Source organism: Cygnus olor, chromosome 15 (genome assembly GCF_009769625.2).
Source record: "Cygnus olor isolate bCygOlo1 chromosome 15, bCygOlo1.pri.v2, whole genome shotgun sequence".
Classification (NCBI taxonomy): Eukaryota; Metazoa; Chordata; class Aves; order Anseriformes; family Anatidae; genus Cygnus; species Cygnus olor.
The window spans coordinates 11,352,343-11,379,327 of NC_049183.1; the positions used below are offsets into that span (position 1 = coordinate 11,352,343).

The 26,985-nt window shown below is 41.2% G+C and overlaps 1 protein-coding gene and 1 long non-coding RNA gene across 4 annotated transcripts; one reads left to right on the forward strand and one right to left on the reverse strand.

The window, feature by feature from the left end:
- Positions 1 to 886: 886 nt before the first annotated feature.
- On the reverse strand, positions 887 to 24,370 carry LOC121078629. The gene is made up of 3 exons (XR_005824675.1): positions 24,121 to 24,370; positions 2,030 to 2,165; positions 887 to 1,383 (listed from the first exon to the last, which is right to left on the reverse strand). It is a non-coding gene; the product is annotated as an uncharacterized LOC121078629 (long non-coding RNA).
- FOXL3 (forkhead box L3) lies at positions 7,900 to 12,459 on the forward strand. 3 transcript variants are annotated; one of them, XM_040575015.1, is made up of 4 exons: positions 7,900 to 8,021; positions 8,338 to 8,466; positions 9,211 to 9,379; positions 9,729 to 12,459. In XM_040575015.1, the coding sequence occupies exons 2-4, from the start codon at positions 8,360 to 8,362 to the stop codon at positions 10,209 to 10,211; spliced, it is 759 nt and encodes a 252-aa protein (XP_040430949.1). In that variant the 5' UTR covers positions 7,900 to 8,021; positions 8,338 to 8,359; the 3' UTR covers positions 10,212 to 12,459. The 3 variants fall into 3 exon arrangements, with proteins under 3 accessions (XP_040430949.1, XP_040430950.1, XP_040430947.1); XM_040575016.1 differs by lacking the exon at positions 7,900 to 8,021 and having other exon boundaries at positions 8,238 to 8,466; positions 9,313 to 9,379; XM_040575013.1 differs by lacking the exon at positions 7,900 to 8,021 and having other exon boundaries at positions 8,240 to 8,466.
- Positions 24,371 to 26,985: the final 2,615 nt, after the last annotated feature.

The following is a 26,985-nucleotide window of genomic DNA, read 5'->3' on the forward strand; positions in this document are numbered from 1 at the left end:
TTTCCTGGGTTGTGTCACTGCCTTTGCCACCACCCACACACTCAGCTCCTCCTCATCTGCTCCCATTCACCCTGGGCAGCTGCTGTGGTGTCGACTGATAGAAGTCGTTTACTTGTGGCTCTATTTTACAAGGACAATGTTAGGCAATTTGGGTTCCCTCGTAGTTGTGGTTTCAGACTGCTGTGTGGGCAGTATACATGGCATAAACCTAGCTCTGTTTCTTGTGAAGCTGTGAAATACCTCAAGTAATACCATTTTTACCATATGGCTGGGTTGCAGCTCTAAGGAGAGATATGCTTTGTTCACTCTGGGGACTCTTCAGCAGTATTAGAGCAGACGTGCACATAAACAGTTGGATTTAGGAATATCTTTCGCATAGTAAAAGTGCTGAGTTTGCTCCCCTATGATTTCTGAGATCCTATTTGTTAGCTTTTGAGCATACAGACAAATACAGAGCCCCTGAATCCTTGAAGCTTCATAAATTGCTGTTTGTCTTGAAATTCATGCCAGCAGATAAATATGCATGCCATCATCTATTATTTCCCCAAAAGTGTTCTGTTCAGAGCTCACAAATTGTAACCAGTATTTCTAAATTCTGAAGTCCTGAGAATTATTCATAAGAATTGATGGGCAACTTGGAAAATAAGTAAGATACTAAATAAAAACAAACTGCTCTCCCAAATACTCGTTAACCGAGCTCTTAAATAACAGCCCTTTTGCTTGCACACCTAGTCTAACACGTTATTACAAAAATAGGTTAGACAGAAAATGCACAGGATTTGACTCTCAAATAAGGAAATCTTCAACTCTTAATCAAAATATGTGGTTTACTGAGAATTTATTTACATATACCTGAAAGCACCAGGCACCTGATGAACAGGAAGGAGATGATTTTCCATTAAAATACTCAGCTTCTCTAAGCTTTTGTTTTGTTAAATTCAGTTGTCTAAAGGAAGGTAGCTACACGCTGAGCACAAGACAAGTGAGAAACTTGAAGCACTACAATTAGGCTTCAGACACTTCTAAATCCCAAAGACGTATCAAAATGACCAGACTGAAATGTTGATGAAGAAAGATAATCTGGGGTCAAAAATCAATGGGAAGAAGCAAAATCAAAGCTTTTTTTTTTTTTCTTTTAAATATATATATTGCTTTTAGCACGCTTAACCAGTTCAGACATGAAATAAGACTTCACAAACAGACACACAGCAAAGCTCCCACCATCCCAAAGACAGCAGAACTGAAGACAATAGCATTACACTCCAAATATTTTCACATGGAACTATACTAATGGTGATAATGCACTTCAGGAGGCAGAGATCAAAGCTTATTTTTCTTTAGACTCCACTGCAAGCATCAGGAAACCTTCACAAGATGAAAAGGCTGGAAAAGCAAGAAGGAAGCTTACACCTCTTTAAGGAGCTATCAGCAGAAACCTCAAAATGCAATGTTAGCCAGTGATTCTCTGCTGAGACTCACTTTCATGTGATAGATGGTCAAATACTTGAAGGATGATAAATGCTGAACTTTGAATGATTATCCTAATTCAGAGGGAGAGAAGAAGACTTATGTCTGGCGTTGAAGAAAAAGTAATCAGATGTCCCTGACATTTTGGCCATTAAGTGTTTATTCTGGAATGAAATAGAGCAGTTTAACTGGTATTATCAAAACACAGTATGTTTGGTATTTTTTTCAGAATTAAGAAAACCCTTGACAATTGAACTTGCTTACAGGGAAAAATACTTCAAATCACAGCTATAATTTAGGAGAATTTTTTTTTAATGATTTTTAATGGGGAAAAAAGAAATTTTGGTAATGGAGAAACATTAATACCATTTGTCAAGAGAGAGGGAGGAGACATCTTATACGGCATGATTCCATTTTAAAGACAGGTTTTGTGGAAAACTGGAATACCCTAGAGGGTTCGTGCAGCCACAAGTTGCACCTTATGAAGAAATCAGAAGAGAATAGCTGAAGAGAAAACGGTAGCTGTAGGGTCTGGAGAGGGGGGATCCTGCAGCTCACTTACACACAACCGGACAGTCCCTGGCTACCATCCCCTTCTTCAGCAGCAGCACTTGCTTAAGACCCAGTTTCCAGTTGCTCTTCTCCTGCCAGTTTGATCTGCATTGCTTTGGGATTGTTCATGTAACTCCCAGAAAATTCTGCGTGGGTGAGAGAGTTATGAGTAAGTGAACTGGAATGAATTATTATTTTCAAACGAAAATAAAATCAGCAAAACACAATGGTGCTGGTTCTCCCTGTCCCTTCTGTTCTCCCAAGGTGCAGCAATCGTAATGCTAAAAGGGGCCAACAGGGTGCAGAAAGAGACAGTAAATGACCATGGGCCACTACAGCTGTGGGTCCCAGATCAACAGATGCACAAACACAATCTCACAAACTTGTCCAAAGTAGGAACTGGAAGTCTAGGGACTCTGTATTCAAATGGTCCTTTGATTCAGATGTGATTCCAATGGTCCCTAGAGGGTCATGGTTTCTCACATGGCCTGTCGCTGGTGGTCAGAGGTGCAGGCAGCACAGGGAAGCTGTGCATGTGCTCCAGCAGCCCAGGCCCCCACCTCCTCACCCTTCAAGAAGCCTGCATTGCCATGGGGCTGTTACCTTTGCACTTATCGGGCGACATGCATACAGTCTGTTTGGGCAAAGCTTGTTTGCAAACAAGGGCCCTCAAACCAAGGGCCATGTGGTAGAGAACAGGCGAAGTACCATACACACTGGCCAGCCCCTAAGTGGCTACCAAACTCCTAAATATTGCCATTTGTGACTGTGTAAGGTGAGTCTGTTTTGTCATTTAGATTTATGGTGGTAGGAAAACCCCATTACCTATGGCATCTTTGGCACCCATTTTTGCCCCTAGAGTAAACCTTAGCTCAGCTGGGAATTAGCTTCTTTGCCTCATCATTGCTCCTCCATGCTTGGTTGACTGTTGTCCTTTATACTCAACCATGATGGCTGAAAATAAATGTGTGGGACAACTTGTGCCAGTTTCCCCAATTTAACAGCATACGGACATTTTTGTGAAAGTGTGAGCCAGGATGTTTGTGTTCTTTCTCCTAACTCTCTCGACAAAATGATTTTATAAATAATCAGGCCTTAATTGTGTGATTCCAGTTAATGCAGAGGGAGTTAATTAACATCTGGAACAAGTTTCCTGGCCTGAGCTATTAGCTGTGTCTGGTGCAGAATTCAAACAATGTATGAAGTGAGGCCTATAGCCAAATGATTTTGTACATAGCTGAAATGAGAAATGACCAAAGATGGATGAGGTATGGCAGCTGCGCCAAGATAATGTCCGTTTTTGGTAAACAACTGTAGACATGAGTCAAGGCATGAGTGCTGTGCCGGTCCAAGAGGTGCACTATGCTGCGAAGAATAAGCATCACCTCTTGATTTATCCCCTCTTCAAATCCTCCATCTCTCCCTACTTGTCTCCAAAAGTCTCATGGATCAGTGATTCTGGAGACTTTCACAGCTGAGGGAGGAATAAACCCACCAGCAGAAAGGCCAAATCTCCCTCGCAGCCTTGCACATTTCTACTGTGTTTTATCCTATCTACACGCAAAGTCAAACAGGAGGATTTAATCTTGTGCCACCAAGAAGGAGAATACCAAGCATGAGCAAGCAAACTCTGAACCTCTGTCTCATTTATCTCTATCAAATACAGAAATCCATATGTGGCCTTTTAACCACCAGCATCCCTCCTACAGAACGGTCCTGGGCAAACCAAGACAGAATGTCCCTGGTCCAGGGTAAAAGTTTGAAAAATTTATGGGGTAAACACAAACCATTTTGTCCAACCTCAAATTATCTTTTTTTATTCTTTGGGATTTTTTTTTTTTTTAATTTCTCTTTCTATCATTTTTTGTTTTAAGTAGAAAACAAGTTCAAAAAAGTCAAGAATTTTTGCTTAATAAATGACTAAAAATAAGAGACCTGCTTATTGTCTCCCTTCACTGTCTTTGAAACCTTGATCCCATGAAAGCAGCTCCTGGCTTCTTACCCATTTGGTAGTTGTCACTTCACTTGTTTGGGAGCTTCCCTCAAGAAAAGGATTTGTTGTTCTCTTAGAAAGGGAGATAATAATAGAGAATAAATCAATCCATTGCTTTGGGGAGTGACGGACTGGGGTACCAAGTCTGCACACCACGCAGAGAGGAAAACTCCTGCCTGGTCCAAAGGGACACACAGCCTCTCCTGGTGACAAAGTGGTCACAGGACTTCACAAGACCATGGAAAACCCTCAGTTTGGTCTCATGGAATTTCTGACAAAACTGCTTATTTGGCCAATAGTCGCAAACCAGGAGTAGGTATAGAAACAGCTTTTGACTCTGAAAACTCTGCCTATTTTTCACTACTGAAAGATACTAAAAATGCCCAGGAATGGATTTTCACATATGTCTTGTGAATCTCTATATTTACCTAGGGTAGGAATAATATATCTGAGCTAGTTTATACAGTTGCTCTCTTATTACCACCCTCCAATGTGATGAGTTGTTATTGAAGATTTCTTATCCATGTTCCATGTTTTAGTAGAAACCTGTGTTGTGTTTTATGCATGAGCTTCACACTGCTGCAGCTAGAAGGCATGCAGATGAAGAATGCCTCTCCAAATAATCCCCTCGCTAGGAAACATAAACAATTCTCACTGAGCTCCAGCAGAAAACTGCAAACTGTGGTGCAAACTGTATTTCCATAAAGTTCTATGCAAGAACATAAAAGACAAGCAGAAGGGAAAGCATCAGCGAACGGACTTGGGTGAAGTGGAGAGTAATTTAGGATGAAATGGGGATGTACAGTTTGGCAAGACTCATATTTTTCCTCAAAATGGCAATCACTGAGCTCAATGTCAGAAGATCACGTATATGGGGTATCAGGTGCCACCACAGCCACAGACCCAGCCACGTCTTGGGGACTGTCCTTCTCCTTATCCCATATCGGAGCAATTTGGAGAGTAATTACCACCACCTTAATTTCCCCATCCTTTTGCCAGAGCTGTAGATTTCATGCTAAAAAGAAAGCAGTTTACTGGTGATATAGACTACCATTGAAAGCTGCTGAAGACCACCACGTTTCCAATGAAATTAAAAGGTCTGGGATAAAACCCCAAACTGCATCCAGCTTTGGTGCCCAAGTCAGAGAGAAAACAGGAGAGGCTGTGATGCTGGGCGATGCCAGGCTACACCAGTAAGAGGAGTGGGATGCCAGCATGCAGTCCCACACTCTGAAGTACCTACTGGTACTCCAAGGAGATAAAATGATTGGTAGTTCAGCCCTCTTTGGATTTATGGCCAGTCTGCATTTCATGCACAATTTCCGTAATCTGTGTCATAATTACAAAAATTGCGAATAACTTTTTAATACCTACATTAAAAAAAAATGCAAATCTTTCACAGTGTTTTTATTGCCTATTTACAATCTCAAATCAAATGGTTTACAACTTTGTGTTCTGAAAATATACAACATAAGAAAACACTACCCCGGCAAAATTATACTTTTATGGTAATGACAGGGATGAGTTATAGTTACTGTAGTTAAACTATAACGGCTGCACAGATGCTAGGAAAAAGCGGTTGTACAACATATTTTGCCACCATAAGCATGACACCTGCTAACTCTGCCATGGTACATGTAAGAGCGCATTAGCCTTTCTTTATGAATATCATTTTCAAGGATTATAATTGGACCATAAACATTCACTTGGGGATAAAATATCAGTATGTAGGCTTTAAAAAAATACCTTGAGAAATAGTCCGTCAGTTTTGCATATCTGGATTTTAGCAGCAAGTTTATGAGAGACAATATATGCTTCTTTTCTGATCTAGTTGGATTCAAAAATGGTTTGCATTCTTCTTGTGGTCTATATGAATTTACAACAAGTGAATTTAGTGATATTTAAAGATCCCAAACCTAAATCCTCCAGTCCACTGCTGGCAATCAGGAAGTAATATTTATTCACAGATTGCCTATTACACAGAAGGAAAGAGCAGGAGTTTCCTTATGCGTCTTGCCAATGTGCCCTGCAGAGTCCACCACAGTCTCACTCCTGAGATGCTCCTTGAGGACACCAGAGCCAGTTCTCATGACTCACCACATTTGTTGAATTTAGAGTCACAAATCAACCACCGAGATACAAAGTTAATCTAAGTTTTTTGTTTTGTTTTGTTTTGTTTTTGTTTTGTTTTTATTTTTCCACTGAAATGGGTGAGGAATATGGTGGCAATGAGCTCTTTCACAGAGCTGAGGTAGCCACCAACAGCAATGAACATTATGGATGTGCTAGACAGGAGTGGGCTGATCACGCTCACCAAGGCTAGAAGATGCAGGAATCGAGGTAAATCATATTACAAAAAGAATGACACTGCATTAATTTGCTGTCATTCCCTTTACAGAAATCTTTACTTACTACTTACTCTCGGTAAGTACATGAAGGTTTTGGTCAAAGTGTACTGTCTGACTTTTTCATCAAGTTGATTTTTGTAAATGGAGTATGAAGGGTGCTGACAGGTTATGTAATATCAGAGCCAACTAGCCCAACTTTAAAAAAATTGTGATAAATCAGAAACAACAATGCTTGTATTACTGAAATGTCAGTGAAGTAAAACACCTTCAAAGAAAAGAACCACTGCTAAAAGTCCACGTAGACATTTATTTGCATCTCAAGGATTTCTGCTTTAGTGCAGGAAAATCTTCCTGAGTCCATGTTCCACTCTTCTTCTTTACTTTAAACCATCTGGACAGAGTATGAATGAAGATCAGACATTATATATTTCATTCTTCATCACTGAATCTGCTCCATCTTACTCAGTATTAAAGCCCTGCCAATGCCTTGGGCAGCAGTAGCTGACCCTTTGTATTAAGACCTCCTCTGCAGTGGATGCCTCATGCATATGCCTATTGATGTATTTTAGAGTGAAGATAATTTTTTTTATTTTGGATTTCTTCACTTGGCTTTGTATTCCATAGAAAGTACCTCTTGTATCTACATTTTCATGCCATGTATTTCTCCTTACTCTCTGCTATATACTGTAACATTATATTCCACCAACAAAGCTACTTTATACCCATCTTTGTCAAAACCCTATGGGACACTTAAACATCACTTGGAAGGGCTCTTTATCACTTGGGTGAATTTTCCCCTAATTGTATCCTTTAACTCCAAAAGGGGTTTGGGGACATACTTTGTATGAAGGATGCTATAGAAAACAAAGTTGCCTTGCTAGTGGTTCTGCTTTTATATTTCGATCCACACAACTCTCTGCACACCAATTTGCTTTCTCTTTTCCAATACCCATTTCCTCCTGGGGCTAGTTCCTGGGACAGAGCTGTCTTCAAATAATTTAATTATCATGTGGCATACACCTTTTTAGTCCCCTCTGAAATGGTGTGTGATGTCTTCAGTTTACATCACTTGTTGGAAAACACTCCACAGCATTGAAAAACTATTAAATTGTTACAGTATTGGATGCCAACACACAGGGCTATTAGTCTAATTCATCCTTCAGATCAAAGCCCACACAGGCAGCTCTCCTGCCTACAGCTATTTTCCTTTTACTTTCCTGCTTGACAGTAGTCCCTCATATCCCTCTGTTCTCCTCTCTTTGAACATACACATTTTCCTTTAGTCATGGAAATATAATTTATGTCTATTATACTGCATTATAGATTGCAGATCGGGACAAGCATGCGTTACTGCCTGGATTGCCTGTTTATTGTACGTCGGGTTTCTAAAAATAAATAAATAAGAAAGCCACCCTGCTTCACTGGGGACAGAAAAAATAAGAAGGGGGAGGACTCGGGGGCTGGAGGGGGTGTGGGGGGGAGCTGGACTCTGTTCTCAAAGTTTAATTTCCAAGCAGGGACCTTGAAGCATGGTTTATTAACATCATGCTGTTTGCTTTTGTCACGTTGTGGATGTGGCGGGGGAAGCACTGGCCCCGCTCCAGCCCAGACCACCCAGCGAGCCACGCAGAGCTACCGGCAGCGCACACCCCAGTTCAAAGGTTCACCCCCAATCCACCAGTTCCATCAGTCACCAGCGCCCAGCCCCACCGCCCCACTGGAGGCGAGAGCAACAACAACAATAACACCACCCCCCCAAAAAAAAAAAAGAAAAAAAATTATATGCTAACAGACGGGCTGTCTGGGATGCAAGAATTGCAAAAACAATCCCCACCCCAACAGGGAGAGTATGTGTGTACGGAGGAGAGGGAGAGTGAGGAGGGGGAAGAGAGGGAACGAGGCAGACAGAGGGGAGGGAAGAAGGGAGGAGGGAGCCCAAGCTCTGAGAAACATCACTCCATCTCTCTCACTCCACAGGAGCTGAGCAAGGAGCAGGACGATGTTTGACAACACACAGTACCCCTATAACTGCTTTAATTATGATGGGGATGATTATCCTACCTGTAGTTCTGACGAAGAGAAAAAATTCACCAGACCGGCGTATAGGTAAGATGAAGTTTTTCCGAGTCCCCTCATCCCTGGGGAGGATTTTGAGCTAGATTTTTGGTAGAGTGGGATCAGAGCACTCGGGGCAGTGGGGTACCTCGCCCCAGGTGTGCATAGTGGGGCTGGTCCTGGTGCTGGCACCGTGGTGGGCAGATTTCCCTCCCTCTCTGTGCCTGAAGTGTTCGTGATTTGTTTCTTCCTGTGCGGGGTCACAGCAACTCTGGCATGCTGTTGAGCGACCAGAACTCAAATGGTCTCTTCTGACCTCCAGGAGCCCTAGGAGAAGGGGAATTAAATGTGTAACTTGCCAATGGGGGAGTTGGATGCAGATAATCGGTGCTGTGGTGGGAAGATGCACGGTGTGGTGCTCACAGGTCCTTTCGAGGAGCAGGCAAGGTCTCTGGTGACAGGGCTCAGAGCCTGGTCAGTCTCACTGCAGCCTTTCAGCTCAGGGAAACTTTTCTGATGGAGCTTGAGAGGTGGGTGATCTTTCTTTAATCCTCTGGGACTCTGCTGCCTAGAAGTAATGCCTGCATTTCATGCTGGTTACCGGAGAGGAGAGGCAGTGACTGCGCTGGGGCTCGTCTCTTGGACATCTCGGGCTAGGGTGCAGAACCAGAGACCAGGGTGCAGAAAAGGAGAACTTGTGGAAGCGGGCTCATAGACACACACATACCTGTGTAGTCCTAATAACGGAGTATGTGGGCAAGGTGACTCTGTAACAGCAAGTTTTCCTTTTTCCAGCTACATTGCCTTAATTGCAATGGCCATCCAGCAAAGTCCTTCAAATAAAGTCACCCTCTCTGGCATTTATGACTTTATAATGAAGAAATTTCCTTACTACAGATCAAATCAAAGAGCCTGGCAGAACTCCATCCGACATAACTTATCATTAAACAGTTGTTTTGTGAAGGTAAGACCTATAACTATATATTTACATACACACTGTGCATGGCTAAAAAAAACATGCAGGAATAATCCCATAACTAGGAAAGAAGGAAAAGGAGCAGCTGAGCTGCAAATCACTTAAAATCTTCCTGAGTTGTCAATTATAGAGATAAAGAGTATGTCCTTGTCTGATGTGTGCTAATAGATAACAAATTGAAGAGGCTGGAGTTTATCCTATTCATGTAATGAAAGAGAATAGGCTTAAAAATCTTGTCATATGTGTTTACACCATTCTTGAATGTAAATGAATGCAGATGTTAAGCAGCAGCATCTGTAACACATACAAATACTGAACTGCCTTTAAATAAATACAGGTTCCCAGAACAGAAGGGAATGAGAAGGGGAAAGGAAACTATTGGAGCTTTGCAACGGGATGCGAATCCATGCTGGATCTCTTTGAAAATGGGAATTACAGGAGAAGACGGAGGAGGAGGAACATGAAAAGGGAACATAAAGAGCAGAGATCAAGCAGAGGGAAAGGTTCTTCATCCCCTGATATGTCTCCTATGGACTCTGCTTTTAACAGTATTTCCTCTTCTGAAAGTAAACACGAAAGAATTGGATCAGGACCAAGACTACTGGAGCCTCGTGGGTTTGCTCCAAACAGCACGACCAGCAGGCAGAGCCTGAGCAATTCCTCCTTAGCAAAATCGGATTCTGAAATTAAATTCAGCATCGATTACATTCTTTCAGCCCCTGACCCTTTGCCTGTCCTGAGATCTCAGTACAATATGCAAGAAAATAAATACCATCTACTGGAGGCCCAGCAGATTAATCTCCAGTTCTGGACAATGTGATGTTATTTATACATGGTAACAAAATCTGAGTTGCAGTGTATTCAGCAGCCTCATGTCACTGAAAATCAGCCATCTGCCTCCTTTTTCTCTCCCCGAGCAGTACGCAGAAAGGGTTACTGATTCACCAGCTGGTACTCTGTCTATCCCCAAAGAACTTTGCTAAGGTTAAAGTCTAAATAACTGTAACCAATAACAGTTTTTGCTATGCTGAAATACATGAAATTCTAGCTTTGTTTTCTAAAATACCGTGGACATCACCAACCACCACACAGAATTTCCTTTTTTAAGCAAAATCCGACAGAAAAGAGACTTGCTCATCACCCAACACTTTATTAGAGACAAAGTGAATCGGATTCCACTTTCACTGGTGGAAATTAGTATCAATTCCACCGAAGTGTATAGGTCAGATCTTGAGCTGATCTAAAACAGTGTAATTCTGTTGATATGTGCTGCCTGAGAATGTAATGAGTTGGGCAGGGGGGGCTTTGTTTTCTTAAAAGGAATCACAGAAAATCACTCTGTCTTCCCTTAATTTTAATTTTAGCATCATGTCTCAAACTGTTGTGTACTATGCAGTTTTAATCCATCTTTATTTAGTAAATGTATCTATTAATAAGTGTTTAAGGTATATTTTTGTCGATATTCAGGACAGACTGGTTTAAACTGTTAAAGTTGTATTCAGAAAAACTCCACGAAAGCAAATTGCAAGGCTGTTGAACTCTGGTAGACATTGATGGATAATGTGGCAGAGGCGTAGCGTCTCCTAATACTTTGATATAAAAGCAAAAAGAACACTTTCCCCTGGTACTATCAAAAAGCTTCCTGAGATGCTACAGGAAATTCCTTGAACGTATTTCATTTAGCAAGTATGAAGGGAGACACATTTTTCCAAGAAGCTGTGTTCAGTGTCAACCGAAGCCAAAATTCCACCCACCTGCTTTGAGACAAGTTGTATATTCTTATTAAACAGATTTTTATTGATCCTTCTTGTGAGCAACTACCAAAGTGGTACCTGATATGATTTCAGGAAAGCTGGTGAGATTTATAATTTACAGATAGCAATGTTAGATAATGAGCTCCATTTCTAATGAAAGCCCTTTCATTACCATTTACATGCAGCAGGGTGTTTCAGGACAGAACCTGATGGACTATGATGAACTGTAACTAGCATTTAAGAACTTGTTCTTATATAACTTGCTCATGATAAATTGCTTCCCAGTACCTAATGGCAGCATCAGCAGAGACACTACAAAATCTTGGTTTTGGCTTGGCTACTAAAAACTTTGCCTTTTGAAGATAAAAGAAGAAAAAAAAAAAAGGAAAAAAAGAAAGAAAAAAAAGAAAAAAATACAAGGATTCTAGTGGTTTTAAGCAATCACATATATAGAGATAAAATTATCTTTACAACATGAACTAAAGGTAAATGAAGGTATATGAGATAAGATTAAGCAAATTGTGCTAGAGGAATGCTCAAGCATGACTTGAATTTTTATGCAGAAGCTTTGACATTTCACTAAGTTATTTTACATTGTGTCTAATATATACTGTACATTTATACTATATATTCTTATATATTGTTATTGAGAAAAGGAGCAATATTACTGTACTTATATGTTGTAAAAATGCATGATGTATGTTGCTATGATGCTGAAAGTCCTGCCATGTACTGAAAATTTACCATCAGCAGTATTTCATGCCGATTGGTAATAAAGGCTCATTTTGGGGAAAACTATAAAACTTGCTATCTTCTGGCATTTCCATAGCATGCAAAAGTCTTTGCTTCTTCAAAAAAGTCAAAATGGAAAATCATGTCAAAGTCACATCACTGCGTGTCTCCCAAACTGTCAAGGGATGCCTCTTGTGACCAAATTCTGCCTTCAAATGGGAGTTTTCAGTTCCTGTGAATCAATGGTTGTTCTAGGTTATTATCTGAAAGCAAAATTTGACTCATTAGACCCAACTGATCGTCTGTTTACAATGATGTTAGAAAAAGACGAAAACCTCTGGGGTCACTGGGAAGATGGATTCTCATTTGAAGATAAATGAGAATTTGCTCCTTTAGTATTTATATTCAGTAGTCAATAGGTGTGGGAAGCATGTCTGCAGTGAGTACCTCAGTATATGCATGCACTCACGTGTGTCGATATGTGTGCACCTCTACATTTATATATTCATGCTTAATATTCATATTTTTTCTTGATTGTTTTAAACATGCAATGCTGCTGTTAAGCTGATAGTTATAGTACACATGGCACTATATTTGAAATATATATTTTTTGCAGTGAAATGTGCATATGTTTCTTACTATGTGTTCTTTGTTACTGCTGTTAGCAAAAGGTAACCAAATGACAGCAAAAGTTCCCACCAAGCATACACCTCGCCCAGATGAATGCAGTGGGCTGCTGAGACCAATGGTGAAACAGTTATGGCTACTAAGCACTACAGGATAAATGCATTAGGAAAGGCAGAAATATACCCATATAGATTTGCAGCAGAGCTCCAAAACCATTTTCAGTGAGATGAATTAATATTCACAAATAACCATTTCCTTTGCTCGCAGTAAAGTGCCTGCTAGGAGAGACTGTCATACTTGAGTTTCCCTAACATATAATCAAAGAAATTTGTGTACAAATAGGTGTTAACATTTGTTTTGCAAAGGATATCAATCATATTTCAAAAAATGAAGGGACATATTTCAATTTACCCAGTATATTATATTCTGACGACTCCAGAAAGGTTTCCAGCACTTAAAGTGAATGGCATTTAATATAGAACAACATAACAGGGGTGAGGGCTAGACGTGACCTTATTCAAATGTCGTAGCCATTACAAAGCCATTCCGAATGTAATTATAATTAAATACTTTATGCCTTTCTTGCAAATCCTCTGATCGATCATTGATATTAACATTAATATTGTATTACCCCCGAGCAAATGTCTCCCACACAAGTGTTATGGATCACCAGGTTTCCATTAACAAAGTTGTGAGCTATTGCCGTATGCTGGTCGTGGATAAATTTACGTAAATTACCTTTTCTCAGGGAAGGGGGGGGGGAAAGTCTAGGGTTTTTTTCTTATCCCTGCACTCCAGTGCTATTTCTTCAGTTCCATCACAGCCTGCCAGTTACTTCCATACAGCCATAACCAAAGAAAGAGAAAAATCTCACAGGAACATCCCTCCTTGCTCCTCTCTGAAGCAGTTGAATATTCCCTAGATGTGGCTGGTGTGGTTGAGAACAGTTTGGTGCCTGGGTTAAAAGCTGAAGCCAGGGCTGAGCAGCACATGCAGGCTGCAGGAGGGGGCTACCTCCTCATGGCAGGATGAGGACAGGGGTCTGCACCCCACCGATGCCATCCCCGAGATGATTACGCTGTGCACAGCAGCCAAAATGAGCAACGGTAAAGGTGCTTGGCTGAAGTCTTCATTTCATGGGGTCTTCCTGATGGCAAATGGAAACCCAGAAGGATCCTTGGATTTCCTAATCCCAAAAAAGCTGCTTCCCCTGGGGGGCTGATGCTGCCTGTTCCAAGCCCAGCAGCAGGGGAGCAGCTCCTCCCTGCCTGGCAGGGGAGAACAAGCCTTTTGTCCTGTCCTCTTAGGATCATAAATACCTTTGCAAAGGGAAAGATGAAAGGTTTCTTCCAGGGGAGAAGCTGGGTTCAGCCTTGCTGAGGGACCCCGGGGTGTTCTGTTTATGTATCCATTTAAAGAAACGCTTCCCATGATAAATCAAAGATATTGTGGAGCTGTGCCAGGTTACTCTGTAGTGGTTTGATTTCCAATGATTTAATATCTTGGGCTTTCGTCACTGATATCACAGAAACTTTTTTTCACATGGCAAGATGATGCTCTTGCTGCAGAGTAAAATCCAAAGTACACGGGCAAAGATGCAAGCACTTTTTTCCTACAACCAACATGAAGAGGCCAGATAACACCCAATGCAAGTCAGTGGCTGACCTCAAATGCTGGAACATCTCCCTCATAGCACAACCTTCCCCACATTATGGGAGCACTAATAAAAGTTAGGAGAGCTAAAACCAAACCTTTTCTTTGTCAGTAAAGCCAAGTTGCCCTACATTTCCTACAGTCAGATAGACCTTACTAGTTGAGTCCCATTAAATCATAGCGTAAACAGAAGCTGTGTTCAAGAAGCATTTGAAGGGCAAACCATGCTAGAGAGCTGGTGCTCACCATGACTATATTTTGTCGTGCTGCATTTTATTACTTGGATTGTCACAGCCCTCCTCAGCCACGCGCCAAGTTGGTCCTCAAGTACTGTGCAGGGCGGTCTGCATGTTCCCTCAAAGATGAATGTAGGTTTTCAGTTTTGGACCATTTTCTACTCCTACAGGTTTTTCCTTTTGGGTAGGAATTGCCTGTTCAGGTCCAAATGTTGCGTGTCTTTTCCACTCTGTCTCTGGTAGAGGGGACACCCTGGGTGGGGAAGGACTATGGAGGGACAAGCCTTGAGGAAAAAGCTCTGCTACACATCTTCCAACAGTATACAGCTGTTTGGGACTCTGCAAATGGTTTGGTGCAAGAGTCCTTGGAGCTCTGCATCAGGTCTGTATATACACCACCTTGCAAATGGGCAGTAGCTCCCAGTGTCCCACCACACTCAAGCTCAGGTGCTAGAGGGACCCTAGCCCATGTGCTTGCATCATGCCTAAGCAAACAGGGTCTTAATCTTCACCTCTGGCAGTGTAACACATCCCTCCCTGTGACCAGTACTTCAGATCCCAAACCCAAAATGTGGAAATCCCACTCTGATCATTCCAGCTGGACGTTCCCTTCTCTAGATCCTCCGGGGTGCATTCTCCTCCCAGCTCTGTGGGTGTAAATCCTTGCAAATCTATTAACTTTAGTGCAATTGCTTTTGGAACTTAAATAGCACATGTGAAAATGAACTTTGCATTTTGTACCCAATGTCTCTACTTACACAGTCTGCCAAACTGTGCCAGCAACTCATCTTCTAGATAGCATTCACAGAGTAATGAATGGTCCTGTCTCCTTATTTTGCCTCAGCTTCCAGCTTCTAATTTCTTGCTCCAGAGCATGGCTACCATATGCACTGCAAGGCACAAAGAACCTACTACATACCCTCTGTCTCTTTTACTGAGAATGTCTTTCTTACTGCGTGTAGGGTCATTAAAGACCAGGGTAGGTCCAAGCCCTATGGAACTCACACTGGCATTTTTTTACCCAGAGAGCTAACATAAAATAACAAAGTAAGCTGTGCTCCCTCCCACCCTAGCTACAACAGTTGGAGGCAAATCCAACTGTGAGAATTTTGCCTGAGAAAGAACTGCAGGATTTCTCCCACTGTGAAATCCAGCTGTTAATTCAAACAGAAGGGATGGACCTGACCAGATAGGCCAACTGGCTTGTTTCCATCCCAAAGTCCATTGTGTTCCACAAGTTCCTAAATTTATGGTTGTGAAGGTCTTCCAAGCCCTGTAACGGAGTATGGCATGCAATGTTTTTGTTATGGAATGCACGCTGCAAAGGAAAAACAAGGTTTGAATTTATCTTTCAAATGAAGATCCTGGAATCTCTCAGGATAAACAATCTAAATTAGGAATCAAAACACGCCATGTTTCTCACCATAAGTATGAAACTGAAAATAAGCACTTAAAGAGTACTGTCGGAGAAGAAAGCTAGAAGTTGCAATAACCCAACCAACTCTCTTTTTGTCATGAGCATTTCTGTGTGTGCTCATTGTCACTTCCTAGCAGGGGATGGCAATGTGCAGCAATGGGAACAACCTTTCATCTTTGGGGGACTGTCATTTTGTTGGAGTGTTTCAGAAAAAACATTTTGCATTTCAGGATTGAGCTGTCATTATTCACCATCAACGTTTATGTTAGGCACATATTATCTTGTCTTGCTTTGAGCAGGCGGGAAATGAGGTACCAAAATGCTCTTTGACTTAACAGTGCAGCTTTTCTGTTGCTACAGCTCCACAAAAGAACTGGTCTGACAGATCTGCTCCCTTTCAGGTCTTAGTCAAAGATGCAATGAAGATTTAATAGGCTTGGAAGTTTATTCAATTTTCAGAGTGATATCAGTGGTTCTAATTAAAAAAAAAAAAAAAAAAAAAAAAAAGAAAAAAAGAAACTTCCTGAAATTTGAATGGCTACAACAATGGTACTCTTTCTCTCAGTCATAAAAATCTTTTGTTAGTACTAGTAGTTGGCCTTACAGCCACATGTATGTGAATCTAACTGCCCCCCAGAAGCTGCAGTTTCCATAGCTGCTAATGGTGAAACACTGTCATGTTTTCCTTTGTCCAGGAAAAAAAATAAGATAGAATCAACTTTCCTCTTGAGCCCAAAGGCTCCACTGACCATTAGCCATCTGTCCCAAGCAGATCAACTCTAGCTGAAAATCCTTTCTGAGTTTTCATGCCCAGACATTTATCACTACATCAAAATTGCTCCCTGTTTCCCCCTCTATACCTTGAGGCATTAGGCTGTGCTTGTATTGACTGCCACCAGTATCCTCTGTTGCTGTCTTCTCCTTCCAGCATGGACTATCTGAAAATGGGAAACAGAAGCAGTTTTTCCATAAAATGAATCTGGAAAATAACAGGTGCAATGAGCCATGTTTTGTGATTAATCTGTCTCAAGCTTTTCTAAAGCTGAGGGCTATATGAGCAATTATCAAGCCCTGGGAGGCATTTCAGTACTAATCAGCCCATAACATTGTTCTGCACTGGAGCATCTGGGACTGGCTTCATCAGTTGAATCCTGACTCTTATGAAATGAATGGGAGTTTTGCCATTGGGTTCAAGTGATCAAAACTTCATCTTCTGTTGCCAGAACCAGAGATTATTCAGTTTAAATGCCGTGTTGACTGCAGAGAAAATTAAATACCTTCTAGAAGTAATTTGATGTCTTCTCAAGACAAAATAGAAGCTTGTTTCCACAGGTTTCTTTGGCTCTGTCTTTCAGCCAGAAAACATACTCCTTGAATTCAATGGGAGATGTGTACAAATAGGGAAGAAGTTCCTCAAAGCCCAAGGGCTGAACACAGCGGAAACAGATGTTGGCATCTGGGGTGACATTCCTGGTGCAAAGATGTTTGTATGTTCTTTGAGAGCACCTCTGTTCTGGGGCTGGTGTACGCATCCAAATAAACATGTTAAGCTAGGCTAACACCCGAACTTGGGATCTCAAATTTTCTTTCAGCCGGAAACTGTCCCAAATCTGCTACAGTTTGGCAAAGGGGTGACACTGTATTACTTTCTATTTTGTTTTGCTGTTGATGAAATTACAGGAAAATAAATGTTTTCAAGATGATACATTGTGTATCCCTAATAAATACCAAGGGCATTTAATATAAACTATGGACACATGGTTTGCTTTGTTGTTCTAAGTAACCATTTCCTTTTAACCAAATGAAAAACTAGTTGTGCTGTGATGCTGCAGATTATAAATTAGCAGCTCTCATATGGTTTTGTGCAATTGTTTCTTGAAGAGCTTTAGGCTACTTCAGACAAAAATTTCAAATAAAATGTGAATTCATTGAACTGTAACTTGTGGTATTAGATTTATAATAAACAAAGGTAGGTCACATAATCATGTCATTGAAAACAACATTTTAAAATTCAGCCAGCAACATTTCAATCTAGTTTCGGTTCTGGTTCTAAAGTCAAGAGGAAGCTTGGTGCTTTCTGCTTCCCAGTGCGCGAAACCAAGGTGAGCGTAGACCAGGTGGAGAGCACGCAGCCAGGCATGCACTTCAAGCTGGTTTGCTGAGGTGGGAGAAGAGAAGACATTTCTTGTTGACCAGAGGTGGCAACAGCTGGCTCCTGCCTCAGACAAGGATGGAGGGGTCAGCTGAGGAGAGGAGTGGGGCACAATTCAGTCCTTCTTCCAGTGCTTCCCCAGTGCTGGGCCTCACCTGTGCTCAGCGGAGCACCTGGGGAAGAGCAGAAATCAGGACTGGCCACGGCAGAAAAGCACCATTCCGCCACAGCAGCAGATTGCTCGGAGAACCTGCTTGATTTCCTACCTCAGCTACAGGAAGGAATGTGCCTTAATGCATAGAAACTTTTTATTTTACCCCTAAGCCTGAATCTGAATCATTTCTGTCATTTTGCTCTGGAAGAACAAAGACTATACTTGAGCCTCAAACCCAACTGCAATGTACTCCTCTAAGGAATATTCCTATTAGCAAGTGAGTTTTCTGTGTATTGGGCTCTACAAGTACACGAGCACGTGTACGGCACATATGAAATTGATATCTCTATCTTAATTCTAGGTTGCAATTACTTGGAGATGAAGTTTAAAATTTTTCCAACTGCCAGACTTGTGAGCTAAATGACTGTATAGCTACTGAAATTGATAATCAGGCTTCCTGTTTCCTCGCTTGTGATCTGGTAATATTGACATACGGTACAAGGAAATTGCAATCTGAACTACTAGTAGCAATAGCTAGAGGCAATTACAGAAGGAGTATTGCTGGTGGTGGCACGTGGATCCCTTTATTAGATTTAACCATATTCTGATCATAATGCATTCATTTGAGATAGAAGGAAATTCTATATTTTGTTTTTACACTACACCCAAGAAAACATTTTAGTATGTTTATGTATTTCAGGCTTTGCTTTGGAATACTGCAAGAAGAAAACCTTCTGGCTCCAGAAATTCAGGTCCATTTTGACTCTAATAGTGGCAATGCATTTGTAACGTTGCCCCCTTGCATCAGGAGCAAGTCGTTTTTTCTCTCTCTCTGTGCCTCCACATTCTCATTTGCAAAGCAGCGCAGAGAGTTCACCTTTGCAAAGCATTTTATTAAAAATATGCTATGTAAGCTCAAGTTATTAACATTCCATATTATATTCATTTGCTATCACCTTTTCTGCCTTTGCTTTAGTCTACTCTAGAGCTTGAACAATTCATCCCTGCTGTCACTGACCAGTTGCCACAGATCAGTTTTGCAGATGCCTGAGTCATACATAAACGTTTAAAAGCTACCAGCTCTCCTTCTTTCACATGACTTCAGGAATGGGAATTTTAAGAAATTAAAAATCTAAATATATAAAGAGAACTAGGATCAGATCACAAGACTTGGAAATGTTATTTATTTATTTATTTATTTTGTACTAATCTTCTTGTTTCTCATTTTCAAGATGAACATGCCCATGTATCCAGCTAAATGAAAGAAGCTTTCCAACTTGTGTCACACCCACTGCCACCCACATTAGCAAACTTTATGCCATTACAGCAAGCAGAAGGATTTTGCACCCAGCTCTTTTCATAAAGACCCACAAAAAATATTTTGCTGGCAATAAAAAGTGAGTAGAGGACTCCTGAAATTTCAAGAGGAGTTCCTAGCACTGGGGATGATGGTATAGCAATGGGTGATTAAACTGGCCTCTGTAAAGGATTTCTATGCTGCCAGGATATTTGTTCAAACCCAAGGAATTCAGGAGCTTAAAATAGCTTTTGCCACAGCAGATGCTCCCTGGATGCTAAACCTCCTGCAGAATCCAGCCTAACTCTTCTTGCGATACTCCTAACCCTATTAGTAGGGGAGAGCATTCAATAACACAAATTCAACAAAAACAGAGCTTTGATTTTGCCTTTGGAGAAAGTTCCCAGGCCAACCCAAGCTCATTACTTAGCATTTGCTACAAACCTAGTCTCAGTGCCATCCTGAAGTAATGATCCATGGCCATCTGTTACGCAGAGGCTGAGAAAAAGTGGATTGTCATGGATCGTGGCTTCTCGACAGGCCAACCTTTTCAGAAGAAAAGTTCAGCAGAAGTGGGAAAGTTATTGTTGGCTTTTTTTTTTTTCCTTGCCTGTGTGATTTGTGAGAAAAGTGCTTTTACTAATGAGCTCTGCCCTCCTCTCTCCTTCACAAGTCCCTGGGGATTTGCATGTGTGACTGCCCACTGAAGCTGCATCAAAATCTAGCTGTGAGTGTGAATAAAGCAGATAAAACTGCACTGTAATTACAGAGATCCTTACCTGCAACCCCTGCTGAAGGTGTAAGGTAGCATCTGTTGGGACCACTATAAGCTATAATAAAGGTGAAATATAGGACTTTCTATCTTGTTGCAGTACTAGCTGTTTGCAATTCAGACAGGAGTTTGCCTGTAATGAACCCAGATTTTTAAGGCTTGGAACCTTCTGTGACCCTTAAGAAAAATGGATAATTAAGAGAGTGAGGAAGCAGATATGTCAAAATGTGATGAGTGACTCTTAGTGAATTTTTCCTTCCTCCAAATGGGACAGAATGGAAATTTCACCACTACCGTAAGGTGTCTAGAACAAAACAAGAGACATTAAGAAGACTTGTGCAAACATAATAAAACTTATCAATTTTCTCAAAGCTCTTAGGATCAGTCTATCTTTGATCAAAACCAACTGGAAGAGGAACGAATGTACCTGGAAATTGGGCAATCCTGTCATACCTTTGCAGTGGCCTATGTGGAGCCAGGCTTTGTTATGCTCAGTCAGGTTCCAACCCCTTTTTGCTTGCAATACAAAAGTTAATGGAAATTTTCTGTTGGTTAAATGTGTGTAAAATGATGCTTGAAATGAAAAGTCCCGAGTTAACTGACTTTTCATTACTGAAATCAGTTAAAGTTGCATAATGTTTTTCTTAAAATAATTAGTCCTCAATCAGGTTCATTTGGTAGACTAGCTGGGTTATTTTAAGGCAGCATTGTGTTTTATTCAAGAAGGCTCTTTTGTATTTGAATTATTTCCACAAAGTGATGCAGATAATTGCTTAATGCTTAGTCATTCTAATACATAGTCCTTCAGCATCTGAACATTATTAATGGGAGCAGAACTTGGCAAAACTACCTGTAATTTTTTTTTTTCCTCCCCCCAATCTTTTTTGAGCCAAAGACAGAACATCACAGACAATGAGGTATGCAAACTTTCTATTTTTCGCCTGCAAATTGATCCAGAAATAAAGTATGTTCCTCTGGCTGCCACTTCAGGACTGCTTTCACATCACTTAGGTTTTAATACGTTACATTTTAGCCAAGTTTAAACCTGGTCAATAGGTGCACGTTGGTCTTGGTACCTCTAATGTTTCCCCAGACAAATAACTTTACTGACCAGAATCAGGACCAAAGACTTCCTTGTCCTTTGTAAAGGTTTGTTTTGTTTGTTTAAATATTAGCATCCACAAGCAGTGCAAAATAGACCTTTTTCATTAGTTGTTTGATCATGGTGGGAAAAGCTATTAATTTAGTCAGTTCCCTGCAATGAGCTCTGGGGTTGCTACCAAACCGCAGACTGATGAAAACAATAAATGCTAGACTGTATTAACTGTAAAGGTTAATCCATAAATCAAAGAGAAATGTCAGATGCCTTTTAACATTGATTGAGATGTAATTTGGTGTTGGTAGTGATATGTTTGTTACATAAATTCACAAGTGCACTCAATTCCTGTTAGGAGTCCAGATCTTTGTAACTTAAAAAAATAATAATAAAAAATAAGTAGTTTGTTTTATTTACATAGCCATATAAAGATAGCATACCTCATTCTGTTTCAGTTATGATATAACACTGATTTTTAAACAGGAGAATATTAACATCCATGTCTTCTTCCAGGGCTTTATATTTGGCTTGGTATAAAAATGAATGCTCTGTTGTTTTTCCTGAAAGTATGCCATTACCTTAAATACATTTAAAGCAGTTGTTCCTTTTAATTTTTGCTTTTGATTCATGTTTTTTAAATTACAGCGTAAGAATTAGCCTTTGTACAAATGTACTCAGAAGTATAGAACATGTTTTCTACATTATGGATACATAATATTTAAATATATAATATAAAACAACAAATATGAAGAGGAAATTCCACAAATTAGATCAGAATGGAATACAGCAACTGATGCCAACAGAGCAAGGAAAAGATCATTACGGTCACTCATAGAAACGTTTCTTTCCACTACTCTTCATGAAAGAAATGTGAGGCCACAGAATTCTTCACTCGGCACAAATGAGAATCAGGTCACCAGACCTCAAAATATAAACAGATAAAACCAGCCTTTCAAGCTTTATCCACCCAAGGAAATTGCAAAAGAGAGTCCTCAAGGTCAGGAGCATCATTTCCAGGTCACTATTAGCCAAAAAAATTGAAGCCACAGAGCTTTTTCACTAGCTGTCACTTTGGTGGGCAGGGTGCTGCCCTTCAAGAGGGTGCTGAAGGCTGCCAAAGTAGGGAGCATTCTGAACTTCCAAAAACTGCAGAGGCCCTGGCTCAGTCTTTTTGCCTTGTTTCTTTCTGAGAGAATCACAGATGATATCATTTTACGTATGATAATCATACGTAAAATCTCGCAGTAATCACTGCAAGAAATCTGTGGGAGCAGTGTTTTAAAAGCAGTCAGGTAGAAGATCACAATCATTTGCTTCTGGTTAATTTAGCAGGGCCATGAGTGGGAATGTTTTCCCCCAGATTCCTGAAGGGCATCAATCCGAACAGGCATCCAGAATGCTTCTAGTGAGATTAAGACATATAATGACACGAGGCTTGGTCAATTGAAAAATGCCCTAAAATTTCTTCATTCTATGGTAACTGGACTCTTCAAAGCTCAGCGATGGCAGCTGAATATTTCAGCAATAGAGATAGGCCATGCAGTGTACAAGTCCTGTGTGGATGTGTCATTTAACTCTTGATGACTCTAAGCCATCCAAAGTTATAAATGTGATTTTATTGCCCCTTTCCCTCTGTCTATGAATGCATATAATAAGGGAAATCACATTCCTTATGTACCTTTTTTCTGTCTTCTTGAAAATGCCTGCAAGAGTTGAACCATATCCTCAGCTCATGAGTATTTTTTCAGTAGTGTTTCACTTACCACCATATTTTGCCTATGTATAAAATTTGGGGAGGAATATTCCCAGACACACATGAATCCTCTGCAACATCTGCTGGGGCACAGGTCGAGAAAAGCTAAGATTAGACACCTGCATAATAGGGCAGCAAATAAAGGCAAATATCCCTGATCTCAGCCAGCCACATCTTCGGCTTCTGCCCTCCCATGGCAGCTCAAAGGCACATGGGGAGGCTGACGGGGCTGCGATCAAACACCATGCTGTGGCTCTGCAAGCAGGGTGGGAGATCTGCACGGTGCTGGCATTCGCTAAGCCCCAGGGAGAGCCTGCCGTGGCTATCTAAATTAGGTCCTCAGAAGAGGGCAGGGAAGGAAAGATGCAGAAGGAGATTAAGACCACCCTGACCTCCAGCCAGCTCCCACGGCTCTGCGTTTTGTCCTGAGAAGGAAGCGGAAAAATGTCTTTGTAATCTGAAGCAATGTAGTCAAACATGAATCACAGATCCACACGCAGGAAAGCCTTTCTGATAAACATTACAACATATTTTGCTGGGAAGAACAAGTCTTTATGCTAAAATAAGTCTGACTCTTTGTCAAAGCCCTCGCCGGAGATTTCTTTAATTTTGTGCTTTTTCTTGCAATATAAGGTTATGATTTACAGATTTTTCAACTACATTCACCACATTTATATAGAGTGCTCTAATCAAAGGTTCAATACTCGCACCTTCAAGGATGGAATTGTAATGAGTGCGTAATGAGCTAATCCACAGCCATTAGTTCCCATGCCTTTTAGACTAACTTCAACAACTCCAAAATCTTCAGTGTAGATTAGTGGAGCCCTACTGATACACATAGCTATTGTCTCTGGAAATAAATTAAAATCGTATTATTGTTCAGAATGTCATTCACTTATATGCTAATTGGAAGGATTGCAAAATAAACTACAAAGACAAACACAAAAAGGCACATGACTAGGGTAAACCTCAAGGACATGAATAATAGTGTTGGATGGAGACAGACCTCTGAAACCACCAACTTTTGGGAATTCCTCCTACACTCCGACTGTCGCAAAAATGAGATATTGAGGCCAGCTCTCTTACCAGTTATGGTGGTCAGATTATTGTTCTACTGAATGGTGAGAATAACACAAACAGGGCAAGAAAGTCCGCAGCGGCAGAGGTTCCCCTTGTAGATAGGCAGAGGGGTGCCCCACTGGCACCAGAGCTTCAGCTTTACCCCATGAGGATGAGTTAGATTGGCTGAAGGAGGGTATTACCAGACGTTTGTAACAGTCAGGTCAGGATGATGAATTCCTTCCTGCTTCATCTTCAGCTTCAGGATGATCTCAACTGAAACTTTCAATCACTGCAATGCATCACTGAGCTTTTCCAACTTAAATGTCACTGATCATTTTATTTTCTTCACTTCCTTTTATTTTAATTTCTTGGAAAATTTTTCCCTTGATTTCTCAAGTACTGATTCAAGCATGAGGATTTGCCAGCTCAAGACTAGAAAGGGTAGATTCCTCCTCTACGGATCTGCACCCTATGCCACTTGCACCTGACCGCTTGTAAAGAAAAAAACTGTGCACAAAACTAGGTAGTTACCCATAAACAAGTTCTCCTGTCAATCTCAGTCTAGACACCTGGAATGATATCTCCTACGTCACTGGCCCTGCTCTAGTGAGACTTAGTTCAATTATTTCCACAGAACTACCCACATCCAGTTGCATATAGTGTGGCAATACATGCTGCTGTTGTCTTGGGATGTTTGAATACAAATATTTAGAACATTTCCCTTTAGAACAAACCATACATCCCTCTGTCTAGCTGAATTATTTTCTAGATTAAGTAATTCAATGAGAGAAAAAAAAACATACACACACACACAGATCCCAGAAAGGAAAGAAGACAGGACACCCAGGTGCAGAAGTTTGGAACACTATTTCCCTGTTTCTTTTTTATACCAGAAGAGTTGAACTGTATCTAAATTATTCATTAGGAATTAAAAACAACTTGGCTCTTTTTTTTTTTCTTTCTATTTGCTGATTTTTTTTCTCTGATCTATTGTTTCCCTTCCACAGAAGATGACACCTATTACACCAAAGGCCAAGTTGGGACCAGGCACCACTCCACTGAGTTCCAGTCCCTCTCTGCATGTCTGAGTTTAGTGCAGGGAACGAAATCCCTTACCCACTTTTAGATGTCAGAGATATTGCATGAAAACCAAGGAGCATGCAGTAGATACACGAACAGATTAAATGAAGGGGGCAGGGCAAGTGTGCAGTTCCTCAGCCTTATAAATGTTGTAGTCTCCATTCTAAGCTAATTCCCATATGCTAACAGGGTCACATCCTGGCAGTGGAGACTGTCTTCACTGTGGGCAGAGCTTGCTGGAGCCCTCCCACACCTCAGGCTCTTTCTTTTCCCAGACACTAGACAGAAGCACTGGAGACCTTTCTTGCCTTACCAGCCTAGAAGTTCTCATAAAAACCTTTCAGCAACTCCTTGGGTAAAATGCTGATTTTCAGCAAGGGGAGCCTACCCAAACTGAGATATTTAAGATTCAATTATAGGTTTTAAAAATTTTTGAGTTCATCTGTATCTTAACAACTACTCTGAGGTCACGTCCCTTATCCCCTGGCTAGCCTAACAGAGAATTTCCAAAATCTGATATTTAGTGGGGAAAAAAATTCAGACTCATTCCAGATTTGGTCTTCTTTTTGGCACAAGGCACATCTAGTCCCATCGGCTGTGATGTGCTGATTGCTTGCCAGCATCGCAACCTGGTTAGGGCAACAGCACTGAAGTCCCTGACCAGAGCTGACAAGTATAAATAAGGGACAGTTGTCACATTTGCTTACAGGAGGGCAGCTGAGAGGAAGGCTGCCTGCAGCAAGAACAGCCAGGCTGAGACAAACTCTCCCATTGTTTGGGGTCATCTGGTCTGCAAACTGTTTCACATGAGAAAATTAGATTATGCCAAACCAGCTTCTTTGGAGTATTTTTTTTTTAATCCAGCATTAAAAGGATGGAAGTAATCGTAAATCTGGAAGCAATCACACACACATCACTTAGAAATGCTCTGCCTCAGTGCAAGAGAAACAGAATACATCAGTGCTGATTGGCCTGGGGTATCTCTCCTCCCCCCTTCCATCCATCCCCAAACCCATGTCCCAGACAAGTTAAATGTTTCATTAATTAGGCGCTAACTATGGTTAAAATTAGGAGGGTTGCAAGGATCTCTCCTCTTCCTTCAGACTAATCCCCTGATTAAAAGCAGGGCCCCCACTATGGGCTCTCAGGGTCACTCCACATTGCTGGTTTGCATTTGTTGACTTTGGGTTTTGAGTCAGCCTGGTGGAGTGTGTGGGGCAGAAAAAAAAACGTTTTGGTGCCTGGACAGGCGGACAAGCAGTGGGAGCAGGCTGGCGGAAGGGGACACTGCTGTTACATGGTGTGTTTGGTGGATGTGCACATACCCAACCACTCTCATGGGCCCCATAACTCCCAGCCGTGTATCAACACAAACCGATCAAAGCCTACCACAGTCCTCAAAGGGAACTATCTCCAGAGAGAGCAACTCAGGACACCTACCACATCTTTAAACCACATGCCAGAGAAGCTACAGCCCCTGTGTCCAGCCTGCTCAGATGAAGGGACACCTCACAGGAGCCCATCTCTTCCCTGTTCCTCTGCAAGCTGGGATGCCATCTCCAGATCCTCCCTGCAAGGCAAAATGCAAAGAAAGGCAACACTCCAGCCAGGAAATTCTGGGCTTGAGGATGCTATCTCGGAGAGGTTTTGATTTTAACTGTATGCAAATCCAGCTGTTTTGCAGCACCATTCACCTCAGCAGGACTAGCACAGAGATTTCAGGGCTGTTTGCTTTTTAAGAAGCAGCAAGAAGAGATGCGCTATCTACCCATCCAAACTGCTGTCAAACTACAATATTAATCAGAAAAC